The sequence below is a fragment of the Rhyacophila brunnea genome, unplaced genomic scaffold, assembly GCF_057557595.1.
Source record: "Rhyacophila brunnea isolate RB1 unplaced genomic scaffold, BYU_Rbru_1.0 scaffold_22, whole genome shotgun sequence".
NCBI lineage: Eukaryota > Metazoa > Arthropoda > Insecta > Trichoptera > Rhyacophilidae > Rhyacophila > Rhyacophila brunnea.
In genome coordinates this window covers 22,837,021-22,864,479 of record NW_028232882.1, presented here as the reverse complement: position 1 = coordinate 22,864,479, position 27,459 = coordinate 22,837,021, and the positions used below count along the sequence as shown (strand labels likewise).

Here is a 27,459-nt window from a genome sequence, read left to right as displayed (position 1 = left end):
TTATATTTGAGTGCGTGAATCAGAAGTGGTATATTAATTATTAGTCAATATTTAAAATCACACAACCTTGACAGGCGAGACCTTGAAGCTTGTAAAATATATGCTGATTGATTTTTGGGTGAGATTTAAAAATGAATATATATGGTTATATTATTTCACTAGAAGTCATTGTTTAAATACACTTATACTTATTAACAAATTACGTACCGATCTGATAATCTTTTCTAGTTATATGTACGGTTTTTTTTTTTTTTTTTTATAAAAACATAATTTGGTTAGTAACAAGATAAGTACTCATAATTCATTGTTTGCATTCAGAATTAAAATTGTACATTGTTCATAGGGACAAATATATGGAGAATCGATTAATATGTATCAGACTGGAAACTTATTGACAGAAATTCTAGGTAGCATCCCTCCCTTGAAAGGTTTAGGAAATACTGACTATCAATGGCGAGGAGTATGTTGTTGAACCAACATAAAGAGTGCACAGTAAACTTTGTCAGTCATAATATATATTTTTTTTCATTGAAAAATACAATTTACAGATGGTGCTGATTATTTTTTTTTAAACCAATTAAACCCTGCATAACCAAACCATAATAGTTTAGGTATGCATCGGCAAACATCTGCTTAAAGTGGATCACTCATCAATCTCCTGAATATAGGTAGAAAGAAAAGTTCACAAATGTTTCATCACCATCATTATTAATTTTTCACTTACATCTTCTCCTATACCTACCCTATTGGATTTCCTGGTATTAAATCTGGTTCATTATCGTTTATGCATTGCATATGACCTAGCCAGCGCAGTCTACCTATTGTAATTGATTGAACTGCACTGGAATTTTACTACATATAAAATTGTTGTCATCCTGGATTACCGCACAAATACCTAGGCTACACATCCTGTTCATAAACTTAAAAATTACCCCAACAGTATGACAAATATATCAAAATGAACTACAAATTCCCAAAAGGTAAAACTCTACACACCCACACAGCTACACACAGCACTGAGACTAGACGTAGAAGTCGTATTGTGCCAATTTTTGATGATGAAAGGATTGGTTTTTAAATTATTTGTTCAGTCCTTATTCTAGGCATACAAAAAACAGAAAATTGCAAGCATCTCTTCAATATACATTAACAAATGTGATAAAAAAAAAACATTTATGTGTCCGGAACCATTGTTTTATTGCTGTTAAATATATACATGACTGGGCCTGATAATGACATAGTATGTCTGGTTTTGAAAGTAGCTTGATTCAGGGGTGGATATTGATATTGTCATGGGTCCTTGGCTCAAATCCTGGGTTTAGCAAAAAATCACATGTTGTTTTCCAACATGTGTTTGAAACCCAGAATATGGACCTAATAGGTTGAGCAAGTGGCTAACATCCATTTCTCGTAAAAAAAATGTTAATACAACCTCTACCCTGTGGAGGCCCATATGATTTTGTTAGGATCGAACATGCTAAAAAAAATATAGGTTTAAACAAAATTTAACTACCTACCTAAAAATAAAAAATATTCTAAATAGAAGATTTTACCGTAAAGTTATTAATATCTTAAATGTACCTACCTACATACTTACATAATAAAACGTACATAATCTAAACCATCAAAATCTCCTGACTATGATTTACTGGTCATGGCCAATGAATGTCCAGTCCGGAAACGTTTTGATGCGAAGCTGTCTGGTCATAGGAGTGTTGATGTCAATTTACGTAAAGTTTTTCATTGGGCGTTTTGAAATCATTTGAAAAAAAATATATTTACATAATGATTATTTTTGCCATCAGCCCAGGACCCTACTCCTGTTTGGATTTGTCTGGGAATTTGTACACAGCACCTTCTATTTTTTTTCTATTGACTTTTTGTGCTTCCAGTTAAGTACCTAGTTAATATATTACTTAAATAAATTCCACGCCACTGGTGTACATACTGTCAGCCCATGCAAAGATTTATCTGAAGGTCTTAAGTCACATGTCAAATAATAAAATTTATTTGTGATAAACATATTTGCTGGGGGTCTCTTATCGTTGGAAGTTTTTGTTATTTAGGGTCTTTGGAATTTTCAACATAATAATTATGTACTTATCGTGAACTTTGCTCTGTTTATGCAGAATCTAATCAATACAGCATAATATTCTGTTGACAATACATAAAATGTCTCATTTGACATTAGAACAATAATAGTATATTTAACTAGCTATCTTTTTTATACGTATGGTATTTTTCTACTCCACGTGTTGTGTGGTAGTGTTCACATTCAAAATGTCAATAAATTTTGCTAATTGTGCCGCAGATGCCGTCATGAACTTTTATATTTTTTTTTACGAAAACAGTTTATTCCATGTACGGTTGTCGGCGCATAGGCTTTTCGATCCAATAATTGTTAAATAATTTAAAATTTGATATTTTCATACATTTTGATGCATCATTATCACAAACTAAGATTATATTAGATAATATTAGGTTAGGTTAGGTTTGGTTTGGTCTAAAAAGATAGTTATAAAATCTCATGGCACATGTACCTAAATTTTATGTACCTAGTAAATTAATATACCTAGAAATGACATTGATAATAATATTGTCATATACCTCAAATATTACCTTATGTAGTGTCCTGACTTTGCCAAGCAAGCCATCACTGAACTAATTTATTTGACAAACGCCGATATTTACAGCACCCTACCCTATTATTTACCCTTTGATTGAACTACTTTACAAGCTGCTTGTTGGCGAATTTAAAAGCGGGCGAGTCAGTTAAGCGTCAATTACATTGAGCTTTTTTACGAGCTGATTATTGGCAAATTTATAATCTGCCTGTAAATTCGCCCAGTGTAATCATCGAACAAGCTAATAAGCAGGTTGTAAACACTCCACCGAGAAAAGTTGAAAGCCGGTCAACTTTATAAGCTACACGCCGGCTTGTGGGCGTATCGCGTCTGCGCAGTAGAGCGTGGTGGTGGAAAAACGAACTACTCATTTTGAAATTTACCTTTTTGACGTTTAATGGAAACATTATTATGGAGTGTAGCGACCTCCCGGCAAAAAAACGAACTACGTTCCGTCAAAATCGCTCGCTGGCTTGTGGCTTATCAGCGAATGGAAAATTTTGTGTGTAATCATGAAATCGCAGTAGCTGAACCGCCCGCTTTTAAATTTGCCAATAATCAGCTCATAAAAAAGCTCAATGTAATTGACGCTTTAGTGTGATTGTGATGATGACACACAAAACTTTCCACTCGCTCAGAAGCCAACAAGCCAGCGAGTTGAAACCGTCATTTTTCGTATCATTTTGACATCTTGTATTGAGTAGTTCGTTTTTTTACCAGGAGGTCGCTACTATCGCTCTACTGCGCAGACGCAGTAGGCCCACACGCCAAGGTAAAGTTGACCGGCTTTCAACTTTTCTCGGTAGATTGTTTACAATCTGCTTGTTAGCTTGTTCGATGATGGCACTGGGCAAATTTACAAGCAGATTGTAAATTCGCCAACAAGCAGCTTGTAAAGTAGCTCAATGTCATCGAGGCTTCTCACACTAAATTCTCAATACTCTAGTTACTTGACCTGCTTTTACCGTATCTGTCAAACTATTATGAGAGTATCATTTGTTTTTTTTTTCACAAAACGATTAAAATAAATTATTTAAATTATAGAATTTTTCAAATTTAGAATTTGCATATAATATACTTTTTTTAAATAGACTTTCACCATACTATGGTTTTATAGGATTCTCTGACAAAATAAACAAGAATAGTTCATATAATTGGATGTTATATCAATCCAGGTTGATGATAATAAATAAATATTTATTTATCATAATAGGTATTATTGTTTTCCATGTGTGATTATGGACTTCATAATCCCGCCCTTAGGGCACTACTACCAATTGTAAGCCCTTTAATTTGGCATTAACCTGTCTTCTGCATAGTTTATTGCATGATTGTTGTTATTTATTTACTGATAAGCCTGACAATTTCATTACATAAAATGATAAGGTGTTTAAAGTTTGTATCTTTCATATTATCAGTCTTTTTAATGGGTTGGTTGTCACTCAAACTCGATATTGAATTAACAATTCGCCGGTGACACACAAAACTGATTTACTTATTGCAACACATGGGTTGTGATGATAAGGGAGAATTTAATTATTTGTTTTTGCATGTTGTTGTTACTGAAATCGTGATAATGTTATGTTGTTCACCTGTCAAAACGTCAGAGAGTGTAGTGTCGTAAATTGTATAAAAAGTAGTTTAACTTTAAATCAATGCCATGCTATTATTATTGTGAAAAACAACCGACAACTAAACTAGGTACCTAATAGAATGTGCAAACGTGATGACTGTGACGATTTATTTTTATGGTAGTGTTCAAGCTACAGTTGGCATTTACGCGAATAATATTATGATGATTTATTTATTACGCGTCATATTATGTCGTCGCGAATGTTGAATGGTTTTTTTGTCTAAAAAAATCAATAATACTTTATGAATTCAGGGCGAGCGTAGAGCATGCCGACGACCGAACCGGGCCTTCCTCTTGAATTATTTCTTGACCCGCCATCCATTGGCCTACCAGAGATAAATCAAAATGACGTAAGTCTCTCGTACGATTTTATTTGAGCGTCTGCCCCATGTCCGACGGCCCCCCGTAGCAATAGGTTTATAGTTCACATAAACATTGTTATCTGCTCGAAAAACTGCGAACTTCCCATAATTATCATTTCTCCGCGGACATTTTTTCCATAACCGAATTGAGACATCAATACAAATCCTTCCACACTAAATATTATCTGCGATTATTGCACACTTTAAAAAGATTCTAAATTCAAAACAACTATTTTTATAGCACTGAGTTACGCTATTAAAAGCTAATCCTATTTTTAAAGAAAACAAATTGATAGTTGTTTTAAAAAAAACCTCTCAAAAATCTAGTTAAAAGTACAAAGATTGAAGCAACAAAAAATATTAAAAAATAACACTTTCTTACGACAGTTTGTACGTCATGAAGTCTTCAATGAGGCAGGTTCAACGATTTTAGTTCAGTCAATCTTTATGTACCTACATGTCAAGTATTATAGTAACGGCTTAATCCACCTGTATATTTTGTTTTAGCGATTCTGTTATATTTTCTTAATTTTTTTAAAATAACATAATTGTTAAGATTTTCTTTATGTATAATATATCTAAATTAGTTTTGTGTGAAAGTTATAAGGGTAGAGACTACCAGGCTTCGAAAACATTTATAGATTTGGTAAGAAAAAGTTTTATTGTATTATTTGGTGCTTGGAAGAGCTGATTGCTTAATATCTAATTACTGTAAAATAAGAGTCCAACGCAACCTTTAGATTAGAGTAGTACCTACAAGATATTGAAGTCACTAATAATTATTGTTTCATTTTTGAATATTTACCTAAGCAACGCTATATTCATTAAATATTTATTTAATTAACATAAAACAATACTGTATTGCGTCGATCATCATAAATCATCATAAAAACATACTTAATTACGTAGATGAAGGAAGAAGAATAAGTCACTATCAGAGCCTGAAATTTCTTCAGAATCGGTTTCCATTTTTTTTAATCACATTTTTACCAGTTCATTGATTACTGATTCCATAAAATGAATACGTGTATTAATTAAGGCGCTAAGTACCAAAAACATAAAAACTGTCATTTTTATAGAAAAATGTTCTACATACCAATGCCAATAACTTCAACTATAGTCTAAGTGCCTCAAGCAAGTCAAAATAATTAAACCTGTCGACGTTGTAAGTCCGTTGGCGTGTTTTATTTATAATGGTGTAAGTAGCACTGCAGTGGTCAACGGCATTCAATATAAAATAGCTGACGATGGTGTGTTGACACTTGCGAGTTCTTAATACCTAAAATTATAGAAGCTGCCGTGATTGCTTCACACTGTAAAACTACATTATTCAAAAGGTCTGCTTCATGAAATTTTACTGCAATCTCTTGGTATTTTGTAACTACAGGCAATACTACTTTTTGGTACTTAGAGCCTTATTTAATACACATATTCAAAAAATGTTTTTTTAAGATGCGGTCAATTTAAGACACTCCGAATACTGAGACACCAAAATCGAGGAAAAACGTGTGTCTTATAATCAATGTAAAATAGTATATTATACTGAACACTTAATCCAAATAATTGAATTGTTACCGCAGAAGAATATTATACTGTTTTCAAAAACGATTCAATTTCATTTATATCGTCTCACAGCAGTGGCGAAGAGTGGAGGCTGTTAAAATCTGATATAAATAGTGCACACTTAACTTTGTCAGTCATACTGATTTATTTTCATTGAAATATGAGAAATGAAACCTGCTTGCTTAACCTATTAGGTCGATAGTCTGGTCCAAACACACATTACCTTGAAGTGCATGATAATTAATAATTTGGTATTTATATTAATAATCTGATGTAGTTAAAAAAAAAAAAAACAACAAATATGATGGATGGATAAGTCGTTTTTCCCGTATCACTTTTTTTTTAAAAAAAATTGCCAGCTAAATTTAGATAATAAATCGGCGTTTGTAGCTTACATCCTTTGGACACACCATGTATTTAGTCATGTACAACGATATTATTCAATAAAACCTATTTAAAAAAAACAGATGGTTACGTTCTTTTTGCGAACACGTAACCGCTTGTGGGCATTAATTTTTAAGAAAGCGATTACTTGAATTCCATTTTATAATAGTAAAATAATTTCCATATGTCAAGCTTATCAGGTCATTGGCGAGGGGTGTGAGACCAGTCAATGCGCTCCCCAAATACATAAACATTTTCGGTGGTGTAGTGTGTATTTTGTTTTTAAAATTTTATTGTGTAACATCGTTTAAGGTGACGCATCAGTGAAACGCCAAATAATTTTCAACTGTATGCGCGACGAAATTTTGTTTGTACTCGCTTCGCATTCATTGAGAGAACGTCGAGTCAGACACACGTCACTTTGCTGCGTGATGGCGACGGGCCAATTAATTCTAAAATCGTGTAAATATGACTAAAAACTTTACCCATTTACTTTAAAAAGAAAACTTGTCAATGAACATATTATTATTGTTACTACTTAATAGAATAATAAACAGAACATAAAATGGACGTATGTTGGATTTATATGAGAAATAATATTTCGTTTGACAGGCGTCATTTTCACCCGCGACCCGCAATCCGCACATCGCCTAGCAACGATCTTTTTAGACCGTGCCTCAACTAATGCATGGCCTTAAGTATTTTTTTTTTTTCTTTAAGAGTGAGGGAAATATTTGCTATATATTATTAAATGATTATGCGTTTTATTTTAACTTATTTGAATTCAAACTGCTTTTTTTTCAATTTAAATATCATTTTCCCAATTCTGATTTGTTCACAATGTTTTTTTGAATAGTTAAGTAAATATTATTAACATTTAATTTCATTACTTCAGGTCCCATATAAATGAAAGTCTTCAAGTAATTCAAATAATTTTATAACAAAATCATTCATTCAAAACTAATAACATAAAATTAACATAAAAACGGATATTTAAGAGATGCCTAATTATCTTTAATAATAATAACATTCTAATTACAATTACTTCAGAACATGATTTAGAGACTTACCAACTTTTGGCAGTAACCCTGCCAAACTTTAACTTGACATACCCACTTACATAATATTATATTACTGTCTTAATGCTTTCTGTGAACCAAGGTTGTTAAAATTGAGTTAATATCTTGATAAATAAGTTTTCTTTTCATCAGTTGATAGTGTCCTTCCAAGCTGACGAAACCGCCCCTAATTGTTATTAAATTATGTGGATTAAGTATTATTATATTGTGTTTTATTTTAGAGTGTCCGTAAATCACGAATCATTGACAGTTATCACAAGGAAAGTGATTAATGGTAATTAAGTATAGTTTTTTTTCCTAATTGTACCTTAAAAATTCTTTAACCTGTTGTGCAATTTTAGTTTATCGAAAATATATACATATTCCAATTTCAATAGCGTTCAACGGACTATCAGCAATCAGGGGTGGCACAAGACATTCAAAATTTTGACAAAAAAAAGCTTTCGGTTGAGTATAATACACCGACCCTTACACGTTAGCAGAATATTAACGATTGCTGAATTGACACTAATTACAATGCAAGTAGAGTTATTTTAAAAATACAGAAAATCGTGATGTCACAGACGACACCTTCTGAAAGAATGAAAATTGTATGAGTGAAGCATGGCAGACTATGAATTCTAAGGTCAGGCTTGTTTACAAAAAATCTTTTATTTTTCACCTGCTCATCCAGTTATTACATCAATGGCTGTCAGCTTGGAATGTTACGTCACTAAAAATCACACCATGAATTGAAGCATTTATTTAAACGACATTGCATGTGTCTCTACAAATACAGTAACTAGGCAGTAGTGATAAATTAATAATTGCCTCGTCCTCTCGGATAAAAGGGAACTCGGCAAACATAACACTCTATTTAATATTTTTCAACACTAGGAGACAAGTCTGTGCAATATGGCACCGGGGAACAAACAACAGGTGTGACAGGTTTATATAGCTTTCATTTTATTATTAATAAAATATATTTCAATCTAAAGCAATGTTTTTACTTGAATATGTCAATAAGACAGATTCAAAGAATTTGGACACTAAATAGAAGAAGTCGATCCATATTAGGAATTTTGTAGGCAGTTCATGTGCACATTTCTTGATGTTTTATGTGATTATCCATCTTAAAAATAATGGTCAATGTATTGCTTTTGGCTGCCTCGATAAAATTATCTAGTATCTTTCCACAGGTATTTATAGCTAAATCTTATATTCAAATGTTTGGTTTGATATAGAAATATATAAGATATGTGAAATGTTAAATTGTATTCAAATTTAATTTTACACTATACAATGTATTCAAGACAAAGACAAAGAGTAAGACATGAATCTTCAAATTAACCTGCAAATGAACTGTAGTCACCTGAATTTAATTTATTCAAGGTCCTTTTTTGCTTAAATTTCACACATTAAGACTCCATATATATAGAAGACTATTTTTTATACGGTTTCAGAAAAGCTTTTTTTATTTATCGTTGTCTTGGAGGCGAAATGACCTACACCCCATATATTTAAAAAATGATTTTAATTATTTGAATGACTAAAAAACCCAAAATTCTTAGTGTCTTAGTGATATTTTAATATTTGTAGTGTACATCATTGAAAACGGTTTATGTATTGCATGTTGCATTTAACAATTTGAGATATTGTCATGTTGTGCGCATCGGTCACCGTTTCGAATCAATTACTATTGAGCAGATTTATTACGTTTCATAAAGATGTAGATTCACCAATCCGTACAATATCTAACATCACCCTTAGCCACCGCTAGTCTACTGCCAACGTTTCCTAGTTAGATCCACACGTGTAATACCACACACCTAATTGTTTTGTCAATTTAGTGGCCTTTCGACTGTTTTCTGTCTCTTGGCTGAATTTGACCAGCGACAGTTTTGTCTTCGAGTATATTCCGTTTATTCGTGGTTGAACCTACTACCTACACACTTTTAAAAGTACTTAGAATATAATACAACAATGACAAGTAAAATAAAAAATATATTATATAACATTAAAAATACAATAAAATGTAAATACATAATTACTGTAGATTTAATTTTGATTTCAATTTACTACCTATTGTTAATCCTTTCTATGCCGCAAGTAGTTAATTGGTAGTAATTAACATAAGAATTGGTGTAATTAGGGCGTCCAAAGACGCTTTGGGCACTTAACCGGTTAACAACACTTGAAATTTTACAATACTAAGATAATTCCTTTGTACTTATAATAATGTCATTCTTATGATCTTTAATCAATTCATTTGGTAGAATCTACCTTATGTATAAAACTGAGAAGTCTTTTACTATTTATATAATAAAGTAACTAATTAAATGATCATCTTAAGAATGACATTAAGATAAGTATAAAGGAATTATCATAGTAAATAAATAACTAATATAAATACTTAAATAAATAAACATGACACACATCAGGTTTGCGCTAGCTCTGCCCTAAGCCGGTGTTCTTCGTCAAAGGTCTCAAGGGTGTGTTGTACTTGGAGTGGTGGAACTTTTCACAAATATTTATCATAAATAAAACTCAATGGGTTATTTTGTCAAGTCTTATTCACATAAAGTTTGTTAAAAGTAAATTTGTAAAAATGTAAAAGTTTAAAAAAAATTGTAAAAGTAAATGTTGGTAAAAAGATTATTATGTTCGAAAACCTGACGATGCCGAAAGCCGAAACCCAGACCGCGAAAACTGATTAAAATTCAATATCCACCAATAGTATTAACTTAACCGGATGGCTGCCAATGACATCTTAAGATGCAAACTTTTCCGTGAACGGCACGCCGCTCATACAAAAATGATGTCTTTGGACGCATCGCTTTAAACGGGATTTTACTATGTAAATCAATTATTTTAAACATACAAAAATGTTGAACACACAACGACATATATTGGGAATATCATCACATGCTCAGAATTGAAACAGAATTCGTTTTTACCACTTGAAACATAAATTGATTTTTATTTTTGCAATAAAATTCGCGGCCTGCAAGGTACCATACATACACCTACCGGCAGTAAAGGGATAAGATTTAATTTTTTTTTTTTTTTTTTTAAATTTAATAGATATTTAATATTGTCATAACCCTGTTATAATTATTAAAATATGCTTGTTAATATAGTTGTTCGCATAAATTGAAAAAGAAATATATAAACTATCTCGCTAATAGGCGCGCGGGCTTGATCTTTGACCGCCCCCTCTCGAGTTGTTAAGAATATCGTCTGGCAGCTGTGGCAAGATAAGGAAATCACACTGATAAAAGCGGTCTCACTTGCCCAGCTCGCCAGTGCTCTTTGCAACCTCCTCTAGCCAACACGCTACCTTCAAGTCAATCGAGAATTCTATTGGTGTTTCGCCGTCGATCAAATAAATTTTTGTCATACCAATCACGACCGAAGGATAAAAAATTGCCTATAGATGAAGGATCTAAATTATTTTTGTGTCGTTAAGAAAAACAGTGATTTGTAAACGTGAATTTTAATTGCGATATAACATTTCGAAAGCCTGAAGCGAAGTATTCTTTTATAGGCACGCAATTAAATTGTATATTTGAAGGGAAAAAAACTTTCAGTGCGCACGGATTTTTCTTGATATCTTCAGATTATTGAAAGTGACGCCGGTTGTTCGACACATTCATGAGTTTAATTTTAGATTCAGTGGAAGAAAAAATGTATTCCAGTCTTTTCCGAGTGAATCCCATCTATTATTCAGATTACTCCGATACGATATTGGCCATCCGCTGCTATATTTAAGGCGACTGTCTAAGCACGTATGCTTTTCAATATTGACAGCATCCTTTTACCAGTTCAAACATATAAAGTATAAAAAAGCTTTTGTATACCCACCCGATTGAAATCGGCCGCAGCTAAAGCGATACGATTGTATCGTTCAATAAACCCATTATTGGAAGATACATACAAAATTACCTTTGGATTATTATTACCTGTCGAATTGGCAGATTTACCTTATACTGTGATACTTATAGACTGTTGACTGAGACAGTAATTGACTCATAAGGAATCACATTCTTTACTCTCAAGATTAAAATGGATGTAAGTATACATTATAATAAACCAAGTGTCGATAAACATTATCTATAACTTATGTCACTCTCTTTAACCTCAGTTATTTAAATATATTAGAAATGATTTCATTGTAAATTTATTCAAAACATAAGACCGTTTAATCGGTATTTGTGTCTGTCACCTAATTGATTTAATTTAATGTGTTATTTCCTCTGTAACTTAAGGATGTCTTTTTTTTCAGATTCATCCAGTTGTGAAGGCTTTCGTTGCCGGATCCTTGTCTGGGACCGTCAGCACAATCTTATTTCAACCCTTAGATCTAGTGAAAACAAGGCTACAGGCGCCTTCCTCGTCACTGCAAACAGCTGTCGGGTAAGTCACACAAATAATTTGCATTAATTCGTACAATTATCGACTATTTTAAAAAAAAGAGCCTATAATAATATCTTGAAGTTACTCACGTTAAATTTGTACAAATCATTTTTATCTTCTGATGTCGGCAAAATAAAAAAATTGCAATTTCTATTTCTATTAATTAATAAAAAAACTACACAAATAGCAACACAGGAATGATACTCAAAGCACTTTGTAAAGCAAACTGGCAGCGTTTTGTGCATTCTATTTCTATGATACTGTTTACAATTCGTGCTCGTGTTTGCTAATTTCAATTGTCAACATTCTGAAATACTTAATACACTAATGTTTGAAATCAGTTGTGTAAACAGACATAAGCGTTTGCTTTTAAATATTATCATTCATGAAATTTATCATTTTTCCAATGTCCATACCTTTGGCTAATAGTGGCCAGATATTTCATTCAATCTTGAGACAATATTCATGTAGTCAAAACGTAACTCATTGTTATTTCTTATATGATACGGTTTTTGCTAAATTTTTATTAGGCAAACAAGACCATTCATTGATCTACTCGTTTGTATGAGGCGGTATGCAATCGATTGCAGTGGTGAAGGGTGGAGATGGGCTGTGGAGATTCGACATAAATAATCCGCACTAAACTTTGTCAGTCATACTTACTTGTTTTCATTGAACTAAAAACTAAAAATACGAATTACTTGCAATTAATTGCAAATTGGTTTGTTTTTTAAATTCAATTAAACCCTGCCGTAACCATACCCTACCCTAATAAGCAAGGTAAAACAAAAAGTATGTCTAACAAAGTTTAATGTGCAGTATTTATGTCAAATCTTAACAGCCTACCTCCACCCTTCGTCACTGATCGATTGTAATCAAAACTGACCACAGGTTCTGAACGATTTTTCCGGATACAGGCATCTCCAAACGACAAAAATTCAAACCTTGTATAAACCCAATATAATAATAAAATAAATGAGTGTAATTCTATATTAGTCACTTCCCTTGTTTTGGCTTAAGTAAAAATTCTTTTGTTGTACATATATATATAATATTATAAAATGTATCACAAATCTTAAAAACAAGAAATAACGTTATGTAAGAATATGTAAATATTGAACTTAAATACCATACAGTTAATTTGAATACTAACGCTAAGCTTTTGAACAACATTTCGTTGTATGTGAATAATCGAGCAACATTAATATTTCGCCGATGTCTTCCTTTCTCGATTGTGCTCATATTTTATACATCATTTACATTTATTTTATCTTATTTGAAAATATTCTTATCGGTGCATTTTTAACTTCCTCCTTACTTATACAATGACAGGCTCTCTTAGTTAAATCGCAAACTTTGTTATTACACAAGGTTATATTGCAAACGCCGATAATAAGCATGCTGCTGTTTTAAACCATTCTTTCAAAAAAAAGTTGTCCTTCGCGAATTTTAAATTTAAAATATTTATGCAAATGAGATAAAATCAATCACTGTTGAAATAAACAAACACGTTTTTGCCAATACACAATTTGCATACTTACATAATAATATGGTAATAGCTTCATTGAATATTATTTCTTTGTTACATTATAAATTAGGATCATTTTGATCTAACAAAAAAGTCTATTATTAATCGACTTTTATATATCATGAATATAGTTTCACTTTCTCTATTATTTTGATCGGGGCAGTGTGTCTGTATTACCCAGAATCCTCACTGCGGAGTCGGCTTTTTATTTGTTGATTAAAGCTTCAGTATCTATTACTGTTGGAACTTAGCTGGATATTTTTTTACGATCAGTGGGTCTATTTTATACGCCAGGCGGCTGTCGACGGTAGTTTGTCATGTTGATGTATTGAGGTATTATAATTGTTACAATGAGTTAGCCGTCTAAAGTATCAGAACTGTCCATCTCACTTTAAAAGATAACACAACCGAGAGTTTTGTTAACTTATTGGAACAATTAACCGCCTCAATACATACATATTATGATAAACTACCGTCGAGAGCCACCTTGTATGTAGAATAGACCCACAGACCTGTTAACTCAAAAATCTAACTATTAAATATTTTACTACATTCTGGGAATGTGTACAACAAACAACAGTCGAGTTGTAAATGACAAATTGCATCATTAAGAGGGCGATTCGAAATTTAGTGTTTTCGTCATATATTTTTAACTATTTACCGTACCAAAAAAAAACAGAGTGGAGGTTGTATTAACAGATTTTTATATATACGAGAAATGAATGTTAGCCACTTGCTCAACCTTTTAGGTCCATACTCTGACTCAAAACTCGGGATTTGAATCCGGGACCCACAACATTATAGGCCGACACATCATCCGCTCGGCCATCGTAGGCGTAACTTTGCCACAGAATAACTTATGAAAATTACATTCTATTTCATTTTGGCCAAAATGTCTCTTACGCCGTTTTGACTTTTTGGCTTTTCATGTATATAGTGTTTATAAAATTTTAAATACTTTTCATTGAAATTACTCATTGCTGAGTTTACAAATATTTGTATTTGCCAATCATCTTTCAATTGTTAATCATTTTATAATTGCTAAATCAATTTGTAATTGTTATTAATGTTGTACTATTTGTTTTATTTACAGGGGCCGTATTCAGCCTGGCATGATAAATGTGTTTGCCAACATTGTGAGACAAGACCAAATAACCGGACTATGGCGGGGCATGATACCGGTATGTATTCTTTATACTATTACTTATAACGAATTTCGTGAGATATTTTATATCTCTCATGAAACCAAATCTCATCAAAATCGCTCGCTGTGGTCACCTTACGCTGAATACATATGTGTTTATACATAGACCGGTTTTTTTCTTGAAAGAAAAAGTTTTCACTAAATATTGTAGCCGATATCACACACTCCTGTTGTGTATATATTGTAATATGTAATCATTCTATAAGCACTTGGGTAAATATTGCCAATACACTTCACAATGTATAAAAGAGCTAACCACCGCACTCACACATTCACCATAAAAAGTCTCATATATTAAGTAGGCAAATCACATTAAATGATAAAAGGGTCAACTCATAATATAATAAAATTTCATATTGATTTAATTAACGATTTTTTTTATTCAACGAATAATTCACAAAAATTAAGAATGTAATATTCTTTTTATTGAACATACATATATATAACACTAATAGGTAATCAATAGAAAATACCTACTTTGATTTAAAATACAAAAAAGCCGATTGCCAATTGTAACTCAATTTGTAAAGCGCTTCAGAGATTATTGTAAGAGCCATTAGTTAAAGTTTGTCACAATTACATAGGATACCTATAGCATTGTGGTTAATGTGCATGGGGGCGAAACCTGAGAGACGCAGGTTCGATTCCTGCTGGGCTTTTTGTATTGGTTATTTATATTTTCTGTGTTATCAAAATTATGTAAGTTCATATTGATTTATTGTATTTTGACATAAAATAATAAACACGTAAGGTCACAGTTGAATGAATTTTGTACCACATAATGCATTATATCGTAATTAAAATATGTACAGATATTTCCTAATATAGTTATGTATATAGTTTTGTAATACGAAATAATTATTATTAATAATAATGATTATTATGTCTTCGTGATTTAGTAATAAAACCTTTTATATTAAGTATTGTCTTTCAATTTTATTTTTAATTCTATGGCGTCTTGTGTAGAATCATTTGAGTAATATGTAATTAGTAAAATTCGTCAATTGTAGCATATTATTACATCAGTCAAGAAGGTGATGCAATATTTTCAGTGGTGTCTAATTTGTATTCAAGATACTTTATTCAGTTGAATTAAATAACTGATTTTGAAATTTTCTATTCATTTCATAAAATAGATTATAATTCTACGATTCGAATTTTCACAAATCGTTGTAGATAATGAATATATCAAACACTTACGTTAACTGATATGGAAGACGAACCCACAAAGAAACCGTGTATTATCACATATTATTGACAAGCGATGATAATCTTGTGTACTTTAGAATAATCGAATCAACAATATAAATAATCTCCATCGGTTTATTGAAAAAACTACGTATCAATTATCTATACTGATCTTGTGAAGTGATATTATAATATTACGTTAATATTCTACAGTTGTTCATGAAATATTTTATAATAACAATAAGTTATTACGTAATATGTATCAGTGGCGAAGAATGGAGACAGGCTTTCAAGATTCGATATAAATAGTGCACACTACACTTTGTTACTCATATAAAGCCGCATTTAGACCAAGCGAGCGAATGTTTTTTCTTCCCCCACTCCAGAGAAATCCTTATGCTCGCTCAACAAAAAGCGTTTAAGTCAAGAGAATTTCGCTGGAGTGAGGGAAGAACAAACATTCGCTCGCTTTGTCTAAATGCGGCTTTACTTATTTGTTTTCATTGAACTAAGAATACAAATTGCAGATCTTGTCGGTTTGTTTTTAAAATTCAATTAAACCTTGCCTAAACTATGAAAAAAGCGCCCACAATGGTCGAGCGGCTTACGTGTCGGCTTATAATGGGTCCCACGTTCGAATTCTGGGTCTGGCAAATACACATATAGTTTTCCAATTTGTGTTTGAGTCAGAGTATGGACCTAATAGGTTGAGCAAGTGGCTAACATCCATTTCTCGTAAAAAACAAAAATCTGTTAATACTGATCTTCGGATCGGACATAGTAAAAAAGATATTTTTTTTTATCTATAAAACATCTAAAATTTTAATAGATAATGTATTATAATATTTTATAGATAGAAGATATTTTATCTATTATGATTTGGTTAAGACAGGTTTAATTGAATTTTACAATCTAACCAACACAATCTGCAATTGGTATTCTTAGTTCAATGAAAACAAATAAGTATGACTTGACAAAGTGTGCACTATTTATGTTGAATCTTCGCAACCTACCTCCACCCTTCGCCACTAATACACGCATATATAGCAGAACAATCCACCGACTTCTACTTCTCAGAATGTAAGCCATTTTTTGAAATAGTGAAACAGTAAATTAAACTTTTTCTTTGCCATCACTGGATGCGGGTACATGTAATGAGCGGACCTGATTTTGATTGTAGGATGCAATTTGTCAGACGACATGCATTCAAAAATTAGACGCAATAAAAATTATGAATTAATTAATTACATAATATGAATATGTACATACTCGTATCGGATAAGAAATGTCATTTTGATAATATGGCCTCTATGAACCGCATTAATTGTAGACGCCTCTATAAAGGTTAGGGGGGCACTACAATGATAGTGCATACATTGTCTATTCACATTGGCATATTTGGAACAGTTCAATGAAGTCAATCTGATAATATAGTAGTAATTGTCAATTATAATAATTATCACTTGCTGTTTTTATCTGCAAACGAAAGTGTGTTGCATTTAACTATTTCGTGAGAACTACTAATGATGATAATATCATTGATTTCGACTGAAAGTTTATAATATTATTATAAACTTTCAGTCGAAATCATAACATTTATAATGATTTACATTATTTTTGTTTTATTCAGTACTAGCCAAAGTATTTGGACTCTCAATAAAAGGAGCCTAATGGTTCAAATATATTATGATATTATGTTGTTTCCTTTTTAACATTTGAAATTATTTAGCAAACACATGAAGCATGGTTATGTTGGTAAACTCAAATATTATCATATTGGCATTATGCAATGGCATTATGCAATGGCTGCCATTTTTTATGTTCACTTACTGGACTTAATAATGCTACTTGTCTACTCATTGTGACGGATTGTCTTTTTACATTCCTCGAAAATTGGCTAATAAATATCACAGCAGTAGTGTAAAGTTCTCTTCAAATGAGAATGCAGTGCAAAGTCACTTGTAGGTAATTTCATATGTGAATCAATCATTTTTTTTTGCTTCAATTTCATACATCTTTGGTAATAGCTGAATTATCTTACATGGCAAAACAATAATAATTACATTTTTTAATATCAAAACAACTGTATCTAGGCTTACAATAAGAAATGTAAAAATGAAAATAATTATTATGACAGCACTAGCAGTAAAAGTCAGACAAAAGAACATCAAATTTAAATCAAATCCAAAATTATCGTTATCCTAGTCTATGGTAAAAATTCAAAATTGGAAGGAACAAACATAAATGTATATATTGGTATTTTACATACGTAGATTTGAAGTATTTACACTTGAAAATCATTCGATAATGGTCCTATCTCTCTTTAGATTGCGACGCCAAACGCATGGAAGTTGACGATATTATAATATATTAGAGATTTTCAAGTGAATATAAACATTGTGATGATTTCATAATTAATTATTGATAATTACATTATTAGACAATGGTTTATTACCCTTTTATGATTAATTAATGGTGTATGACTGGCTGGCGAGGATGATGATAACGTATCATAGGATTGTCCGAAATGTTGTTTGTAAAAAGTGACAATACTAGACTGTTATTGTGTGTCTGTTTCTTGTTTCATTGATAAGATGCCGCCATTTGAATATGTATATTGATTTTAGTTTTTCTTTTGTTTTAGTCGATAGCTCGCTGCGTTCCTGGCGTAGGACTATACTTTTCCTCTCTGCACTGGTTGAAGACCCAAGTGGTGAAGAGTGGAGAGGGCATCACCGCGTTTCAAGCAGTCGGCCTCGGCGTTGTGGCCCGCAGCATGAGTGGTGTCGTACTTATCCCCATCACTGTCGTGAAGACCAGGTAAAAATCGGATCCTAAAAATATAGCTATGTAACAAAATTAATTTAACTTCACTGATTTAAATAAAATTACTTTATATTGTTTGCAAATTATAACGCTCTGAATTTTCTTATCGTAATAACTCGCACGTCAGCAAGAAAATTATCTTGTAATATACTTTAAAAAAACAATACATGGGACGAAAATATAACTCTGTAAAATGATAATTTTCGCATGGCGACTCGGCCGCGTTGTTGTTATTAATAGTGGTTTACTTGGGGTTTAATGGGGGGTCATTTACGCAATTGCAAAAGTCATAAGGTCTCGGCCCCCTGTGGAGAGACGACAGTGAAAATATTTTGATAAATTTCACATATCGAGTGTGGGCAACATAACAATAATAAAGTCAAATTTATGACGATGGATGCACTTAAATTGACATCGTATCGTGTTGGCAAAACGTATTACTGTGCTTTTATTGCATGCGGTTTATAAATAGTTAATCTTTTTAAAATGCAACTCTGTACCTGAATACGATAACGATTTTTGTTTATACTATCGATATCTATCATGAATTATCAGCGTGTGTAATATTTTAAAATAAAATCATACACACTTTCCGATAGCATTTGCTGTGGTGGTTTGATCTTTGACTTTCATATTAAATTATCACTATTATAATAATCGTTGTTCCACTATACATGGGGTAACGATTCTGAACAACCTTTAATGCTATGCTACTCACACATGCAAGCGATAAACACATTTACAATCCCGGGGAGAATTTAAAATCATATCACATTTTATGCCTCGAAAAAAATACCAAACATAATTATAATCGAAGCCTTCTACGGAAAATCACAATAATGCTAGTTTACAATAAATCAGTTCAAATGGTGCAAGATACATTTGTCTACATAACAACTGAAACTCAATATTTGATATTGATAACTGATGGCAGTAGAAGTGTTGCGATTTTTGATTTAAACATTTATCTCAAAATAAAGATTTCGGGATATCATTACTTTTCAGTAGAGTGGCTTAAATTATTCTTGTACATCTGAATTTGTTTCTATTAGCATCTTTAAAATGAAATTTAGGCTGTAACCGAATTGTCAATACGAAGCCAGAAAATACTGGTAAAGCATTGTGATGCTTTTGTTACCTTTGCTAAATAAAATAATTAGCGAGTTTTCATGTCGATGTCCTTGTATATTTTTCACATATTCTCAAAATGTATTCATAGTCTCAAACAAGGTTAAGTGATGTAGTTAAATTGATAATTTTTGGTATTTATTATAAGGTTCATGATAATATATTTTCAATAATGTTAATATATGTTTTTTTTTAATTTTAGATTTGAATCGGGAGTATACGGTTACACCAGCGTGTTGGGGGCACTACGTAACATTTGGCGCGTGGAAGGGCTCCGCGGGTTGCACTGCGGTCTCGGACCCACCTTGGCGAGAGACGCACCTTTCTCAGGACTCTATCTCATGTTCTACACTCAGGGAAAGCAAGCCATACCAAAAGGTAAGAAATTTTACTGTTTTGATAATTATTTTATTAATTTAAAGATCAATTCCAAGACCCTCATTTGAAATGATTGCAGATACATAAAAATAAATACATAATGAAACTTACTCTAGCCACGTGCTTGTATTTGATCAACGCTAACTAACATCATGGCTTCACACGCCATGCTTATTATAATGAAACACCCTCTTTATTTAATAATACGTCAATGATATTTCATGAGACCCTACTTTTGTAAGATAATTCTTCAGATAGCCCGATAGCCTTTAGCTTCCAATTAATCATGTAATGATGTCTAATATAAAATTCGTAAATTTACTGAAATTAATATTCCATATTACGTTAACTTCAAATTGGACTATTTGATCTTCTGCCAATAGGAAAAAGGTCATGTGTTGAAATCACAACTAGATTCAGGTCGCGGGATTTAATTGCTAAGAACCGATATTCATTAATTAATTAAGTGCATTTTATTGAGAGGAATAATTATGAACTTTATAAAATGATAAAATCTAAATAGTCTGCAGTAGAATACTACCGCTCTACACACTTATATTCTTTTACACGAAAAAAGTTAAATAAAAACTGATTTCAAATGACTCTGAAATGATTTTTGTGATGTCAATGAATATGTTGAACATCTGCGATGCGATTATTTATAATCTAAAAGTGAAATTGTAACAAATCGAATATAAATTAATGATGAATTTTTTGTTCTTTACAGAATGGCTAGTGTCTCCAACGCAATCGAGCGTGCTGCACTTCTCGTGCGGTATAATGGCGGGAATAATGGCATCGGTGGCCACGAATCCGGCCGATGTGATCAAGACCCGCATGCAGCTGTACCCCAACAAGTTCCCGACGGTCCTGAGCGCGGCTCTCTACGTTCACCAAAACCATGGTGCGATGGGCTACCTTCAGGGCATCGTCCCCAGGATGCTCCGCCGCACCCTCATGGCCTCCATGGCCTGGACGCTATTCGAGCAGATGACGCGGAGCATGGGACTCAAGTAGACGCTGAGGTCAACGGAATATTTACCGGATTAATAATTTGTCAATCGAGACGACCGAGTATATTGGAATTAGTATTAAATTAATCCTTTTGGATTAAGCTAGTGTGCTTTGGACGTGCGATTTTTTATCAAGAATTGGATATTTCAGATGAAAACAATCACTCACTAGACAGTGTTTATTGTTATTCTGAATTTGATTTAATTGAAAGTAAATCGGGCAAAAATGTGATGGAAACTTAGCTTTCTTTCGATAGTAAGTTTCATTCTTTTTAGCCCAAAAACCACAGAGGTGAAATTAAACATTACAAACGACATTTGATATTGTAAAATGTCATTAGTTTCTGTTTGGTATTAGGAGTTCTCAATATAGAATTGATGCAATTTAAATTCTAAGTTTTTAATACAATATTATAAGTACAACTTGTACTTAAATATTGCGTTGTCTGGAATCTGATTAGTTTAAAATTTATGTGGTTTTTATGTAAAATGTTTAAAATAACCATTCCACAAGGAAATGATTATAATTTTCAAGATGTATTAAGACATACTCATATATTCTGAAGTTATTTAAATAATATTCTAATATTATTGGAAGCAATAAAAAATCGCCTAAGTAATTAATATTATGCATATCAAAATAGAATATGATTATGATATATTTTATTAATTGGCAGCATAATATTTTTAGAATTTTTATATATTATATATTTGTAAATGATCTTCTATTACGTAAAATGTATAATTTTGGCTGTTGTAACTTAGCAAGTGAACAGTCCTGGGTTTGAATCCCAGTATGTGACAGACTATGCTGATATATTTATGTATATGAAATCGTGCCATTTGAATATTAAATCTCTCGAATATTCTCTATTAATTGAATTTGTTTGTATGCCATATTGTTTTGTACAAGTCTTTTAGAGAAAATATTATTATATTGTGTCGTTTTCTTTGTTTTGTAGTTTATTGAAATGTAGTGTTGATGATCGATGGCATAATTATATTCGGTTAAATAAGTTGTGTTGACCCATCCGCGTGGATTGTGAACGTCCTAGAAAAGTGCAGCTCAAATTTTTATCCTATTACGAGTTACCTATGTTTTAGTTTAAGCGATCCTGTTAAAAAAAATGAATCTATTATTTACCAAAGATTTAAAAAACGAATTAACGATAATTACTTTGTAATAGAAATACTTATATAATATGCTTATTTCTTCGTTTGTATGTTGTAAAATATTTTTCAACTTTCTTTAGTTTTTGTTTTTATATTAAGGGGTTATATTTTTATTTTTTATTGTGATAAAAAATATCACTATATTTCCTATAATTAAAAAATATTAGACCTTGTATATTTTAAATACGGTAATTAATGCAATAATAATTATCCTTTTTATTATATTATCTATACTCATAATTATTAAGATGACAGTCTCTCTCAATAAGTTTTAAAAAGATTAAAAACTTTTAACATGACTTCTTTGATAAATAAATCTGGCACAGTTGGTAAACTTGGACTTTAGAATTCACACAAAAAAAAAATTAAATACTCTGGATCATTTTCACTAGCCATTGTTTTTTTTTAATTAAACATCTTTTTCAATCTGTCATCAATAATTAATTACTTTCTTGTTTCAAATCTTTTACAAATATATCGTGGTGTTACTGACAAAAGTTTATAAGTCTCAAAATCATGTAATGGAGTAATTGCAATTTTTAGTTTGACATGCCCTCTAAAATAAGGGATAATGCTAATTTCTTTGTGCTTTATGTGCATGTTCTATATATCGGATGACCTTTTCTGGCATACCTATATGTATATAGACACGTCATAATCCGTTGTTAACTCCAAATACCTAAATTATCGACTTACCAACTTTTGGTAACAAACCCACAGGAGTGTATATTTTTATACACCTAGCCATTTTTTTTATCACTCTTTGACTGTAAAAGAAGGAATTAGAATCATATCTAAATGAATTAATTTACATATTCACATTTGACTTGTCAATAACTCGTTAAAACTGCTGTCATTTAATATTGATAAAATTTATTCTGGAATGAAACTAAATCTGATCGATGGTCAATAACTTGTTAAAACTGCTGTCATTTAATATTGATAAAATTTATTCTGGAATGAAACTAAATCTGATCGATGGTCAATAACTCGTTAAAACTGCTGTCATTTAATATTGATAAAATTTATTCTGAAATGAAACTAAATCTAATCGATGACAGGCAGTATATTGTGAACATTACTTTGTAGAAATGAACACTGACGTAAATCTGCAAATTGTTATATATATATGTCCGAGTGGCGCTATCTGATAATTTGGACATAATATAATTGACTTCTTGTCGCTTTCTGATAAAAATAATGTGAACTTTGGCAAAATTTTTCATAAATTAATTATTATTTTAAAATAACTCTAAAGTCTATACGCGTACATCTGTCCGTCTGTTGTATAATATTGTTTCCAAAGTATATAATATTATCTGTTTCTAATAATTCTTGTAATTATCTGTGAACTTCGGCATAAGTGCTTATGTATTATGCATCTCTGATATTGCTACGGTAATTTTGTGTCGAATACATAGTGTTATGTATTCGTAGTTGTAATATTGTTTGAATTTAATCAATGTGAAAGTGCCTCACTGTTAATACTTCTCATAAAAGAGTAAAGATGAAAGTCCTGTCAAGTTATATATACTCGTCTTAGCTATTAAGTTTTTTTAAATGAAGATAAAAATTTATTTTTGTTATATGCTGGGAAAAAGTATCGAATAAAATGTTTATATACATTATTAAAATTTGGTTTTCAATAGTGCTCCAACGTATTCCCCTATCCTTCTCCATTTCACTACAAAAATATTCGACATCATTACTTGATCATCGCAATCCTGACGAGTGTGAATTCATCATGTCGCGATTGATTTTTAATTTAATATTTTTATTGTCCTGCACTTATTTTAACATGTGCCACGTACCGGAAATCATCATGAGTGAAATCACACAAGTACGATCAAATTATTAGACAACTTTTACACAATAAGTGCAGACAGGCCAAGCGGGGTAAACTGTGTAGATTCTCTTTTGCAACGCGTAACAAAATGAATGTTATTTTTCAGTTTATAAAATATAGTGTTTTCATATTTTAAATTGTTTTAGTTGAGGCGATATGACAGCCAGTCGCAGTCAAAGCCTTGGTAAAATCATAAAAAAAAAAAAAGTTTTAGTTGAACAAAAATCTTTGCTTATTCTGACCATGGCAAAACGTATCACCCGTGATAAACGCGGTGGGTAACCTGTAATTTATTAATCATCAATCAATAATTGTCATAAAAATAGAAATGTTATATAATTATAGTGTAACAAATTAAATTTAAACATGCGATTTTTTTTAGTGTGGAACAATTAGACAGATTGATTTAAGAAACAAAAATCGATTGCCAAAGTAGCTTGATTTGGAAGAATGCTGATGAGTAGGTATTAAAATTGACCAATAGTTAAAATTTATCGCTATTAGTATGTCACGCCGTAGCATAATGGTTAAATGCGACGGATGAGGTGTGAACTCGGGAGATACAGGGTTCGATTCCCCGTCGGGGTGACTTACTTTTTTTCAAAAAAGATTTTTTCTATTGGTTATAATATACTCTCTCAGAAAGTGTTTTTCAAAATTATATATATATTTACCAACTATCTTTTTCCCATATTACATTGCCCCTTTTCTACCCTGACCACACAGTAACATAAATTTCAGTAATCGTACTTGATAAAGCCATGTGAGCGAAACACCAAATGGTAAATTTATTTATTAAAAAATAATCTATCTTAACCTACTATCACCACATTTCCACCGACACGTAGGTTTTGAAAAAATCAGTTTGTGTTGCATCTGAAAATTGAGCTAATACTGTCACACTGTGCCGACCAAAGTCTCAAAACCCTGACGTTAACTCATTGAAAAGAATGAACCGTAAACATTTTCGAAAGATAAATTCTCCACTGTGATCATATACCGATAATGGATGGCAACAATTGAACAAGAAACTGAGCTCTACGGTCTCCATGAAGATTGTACAGTTCAATCAACCAAGATTGAGGGGCTGCACTGGCTAGGTCATGTGAAGTGTATGAACGACAATGAAAGCAATCTAATTTGACACAGAAGGCTGGGGAAAAATTCTCTACTTAGATATAGAGCTAGCAATCTGGGAAACAGCCACTATGAATAGTAGCACTCCTGCTTTTAGCTTGTTACCGCTTATTTTCATTGGTCCAAAATAAACACAAGCAATTCCATACACAAGGCAGTTATCTACAATAATTCGTAATACAGTGAAAATTTAAGTTGGAAGGTCGTGTTGTGTGAAATACGTATCTTATTTGCGGACCTCGGTCAAATTCGGGTATGTTCGTGCTGGCGTATTTATGGTTTTTCCACCCGAACCTCGAAATTTTGTATTAAAACGTCAAACAAGTGATTAGTGATGAATATTAAATTGAAATTTATAGCATTGGTTTCTATCTCTTTTTGGTTTTAAAATTTATTCGATACCACCAACATTTCCAAAATCTGCTCAATTTAAATTGTTTTATTCTTTTGTTTAGATATGCATAATTTTACCGAGGCTTTGACTGCGACCCGCTGTCATATCGCCAATATCCATTATGTTAGGATCCATTATTCAGGCCCTCTCCTTAGAATTTTATCCGAACTCTTCCGTCCTCTCCGATGCCAGGGAATATTTTGAGCTTCTTGTAAAATAATTAAAGGTCAGAATATCAGGACTAACCATCTGTAAAGGAATTTGGGAATGGAGATGAAAAAAAGGTAAAAATAAAACAGACAAATAAATAAACAACAAATTTTTACTAATATTAATAATAAAAATCTTAACAGATACTTTATAATACATATTGTACATAATGATTTTTTTCTATATCTATAGAATTTAGATTACTAAACATATCTAATTATTTTCCAAGGCACCATATTGTATATATATATGATACGCCGAATATGCGAAATTGACAATTACATGAAATGGGCAAAATTTTGGCTAATTCATGTAATAGTCAAGCCCGTTGCCTTATTCATGAATTAGGTAAATTATCTGCCGAGTGCGTGAATTCGCCAGGGTATGGAATTCTTAAACTGTCAACATGACAGTAGAAAAAGTAAATTTAATACGGGTGGTTTTATTAGTTATAATTGGACATAATATAATATTATTATTATTAGGTTAGGTTAGGTTTTGTAATTCTGAATTCAACTGAATGTCCATTTTGAGGTTATCTAACAAGTGTCAACAAACTATCAAATCATACTATCACAAACAAACAATCGTCCATTGCACGATTGATACCCAAGCACGAATCAAATCACGAAAATACCTTTTAATAAAATTCTTCTGTTATCATATTATAGTTCTAGATTTTTTTGGGCATAGTAAACGGATATGAACGTCATTGTAGTTATTGATTGTTATATTTTTATATAATCAATGACATTTGACACATTTGGTTAGTTTGATTACTTGCAAAAAACACCACCGGAGCGCGACCATCTATTTTGGCCAATGCATAAGCATTTGACACATTTGGTTTAGTTGCAAAAAACACCACCGTAGCGCTACGATCTAATTTGCTCAATGCATGAACTAGGCAGAAAAATTACTGCCGAATTCACGCACTCGGCAGATATTTTGCCCATTTCATGTAATAGTAAATTTCGCACATTCGGCGTAACATATATATATAAGTAGGGGAGAGTGGGTCACAGTGAATCACGGGGTACAGTGGATTATTCACTATAACTCAATTTGTATAACGCTTACGCAAACAAACGAACGAGTGGTTGCCGCTCGCCCATACCCCTCTCCATCACACTAGTCGCTGACGCGGTATCAAAGCGGGAAGATGTGCTCTCACACTCCGGTCAGTAGGTAAGTAACGAAACTATTTTTTCACGTGGTTTTAAAATTTGTTTCGTCTCTAAGTGAATAAGAAATGTAAATGTTTATATTTTGTTTCACGATTGTTATTTCTTTAATCCGTTGTAAACTGTGTTGTTTTGTCTTTGAGTTAAATAGTTTTTTTTCTTGTTATATTTTTTTACCATAACGGCCAATGGGTCACAGTGAATCATTTC

At 31.8% G+C, this 27,459-nt stretch overlaps 1 protein-coding gene across 4 annotated transcripts; it reads left to right on the top strand.

Moving 5' to 3' along the window:
- Window positions 1–4,207: 4,207 nt before the first annotated feature.
- LOC147070224 (mitochondrial glycine transporter-like) lies at window positions 4,208–22,833 on the top strand. Of its 4 annotated transcripts, none has more exons than XM_085949703.1 (7): window positions 4,208–4,325; window positions 4,510–4,607; window positions 11,910–12,040; window positions 14,662–14,749; window positions 18,605–18,780; window positions 20,117–20,292; window positions 21,020–22,833. In XM_085949703.1, exons 2-7 carry the CDS (start codon window positions 4,524–4,526, stop codon window positions 21,307–21,309), a joined length of 945 nt encoding a protein of 314 aa, XP_085805829.1. In that variant the 5' UTR covers window positions 4,208–4,325; window positions 4,510–4,523; the 3' UTR covers window positions 21,310–22,833. The 4 variants fall into 4 exon arrangements, with proteins under 4 accessions (XP_085805829.1, XP_085805830.1, XP_085805831.1 ...); XM_085949705.1 differs by having other exon boundaries at window positions 4,259–4,375; XM_085949704.1 differs by having other exon boundaries at window positions 4,233–4,607.
- The last annotated feature ends 4,626 nt before the right edge of the window (window positions 22,834–27,459 follow it).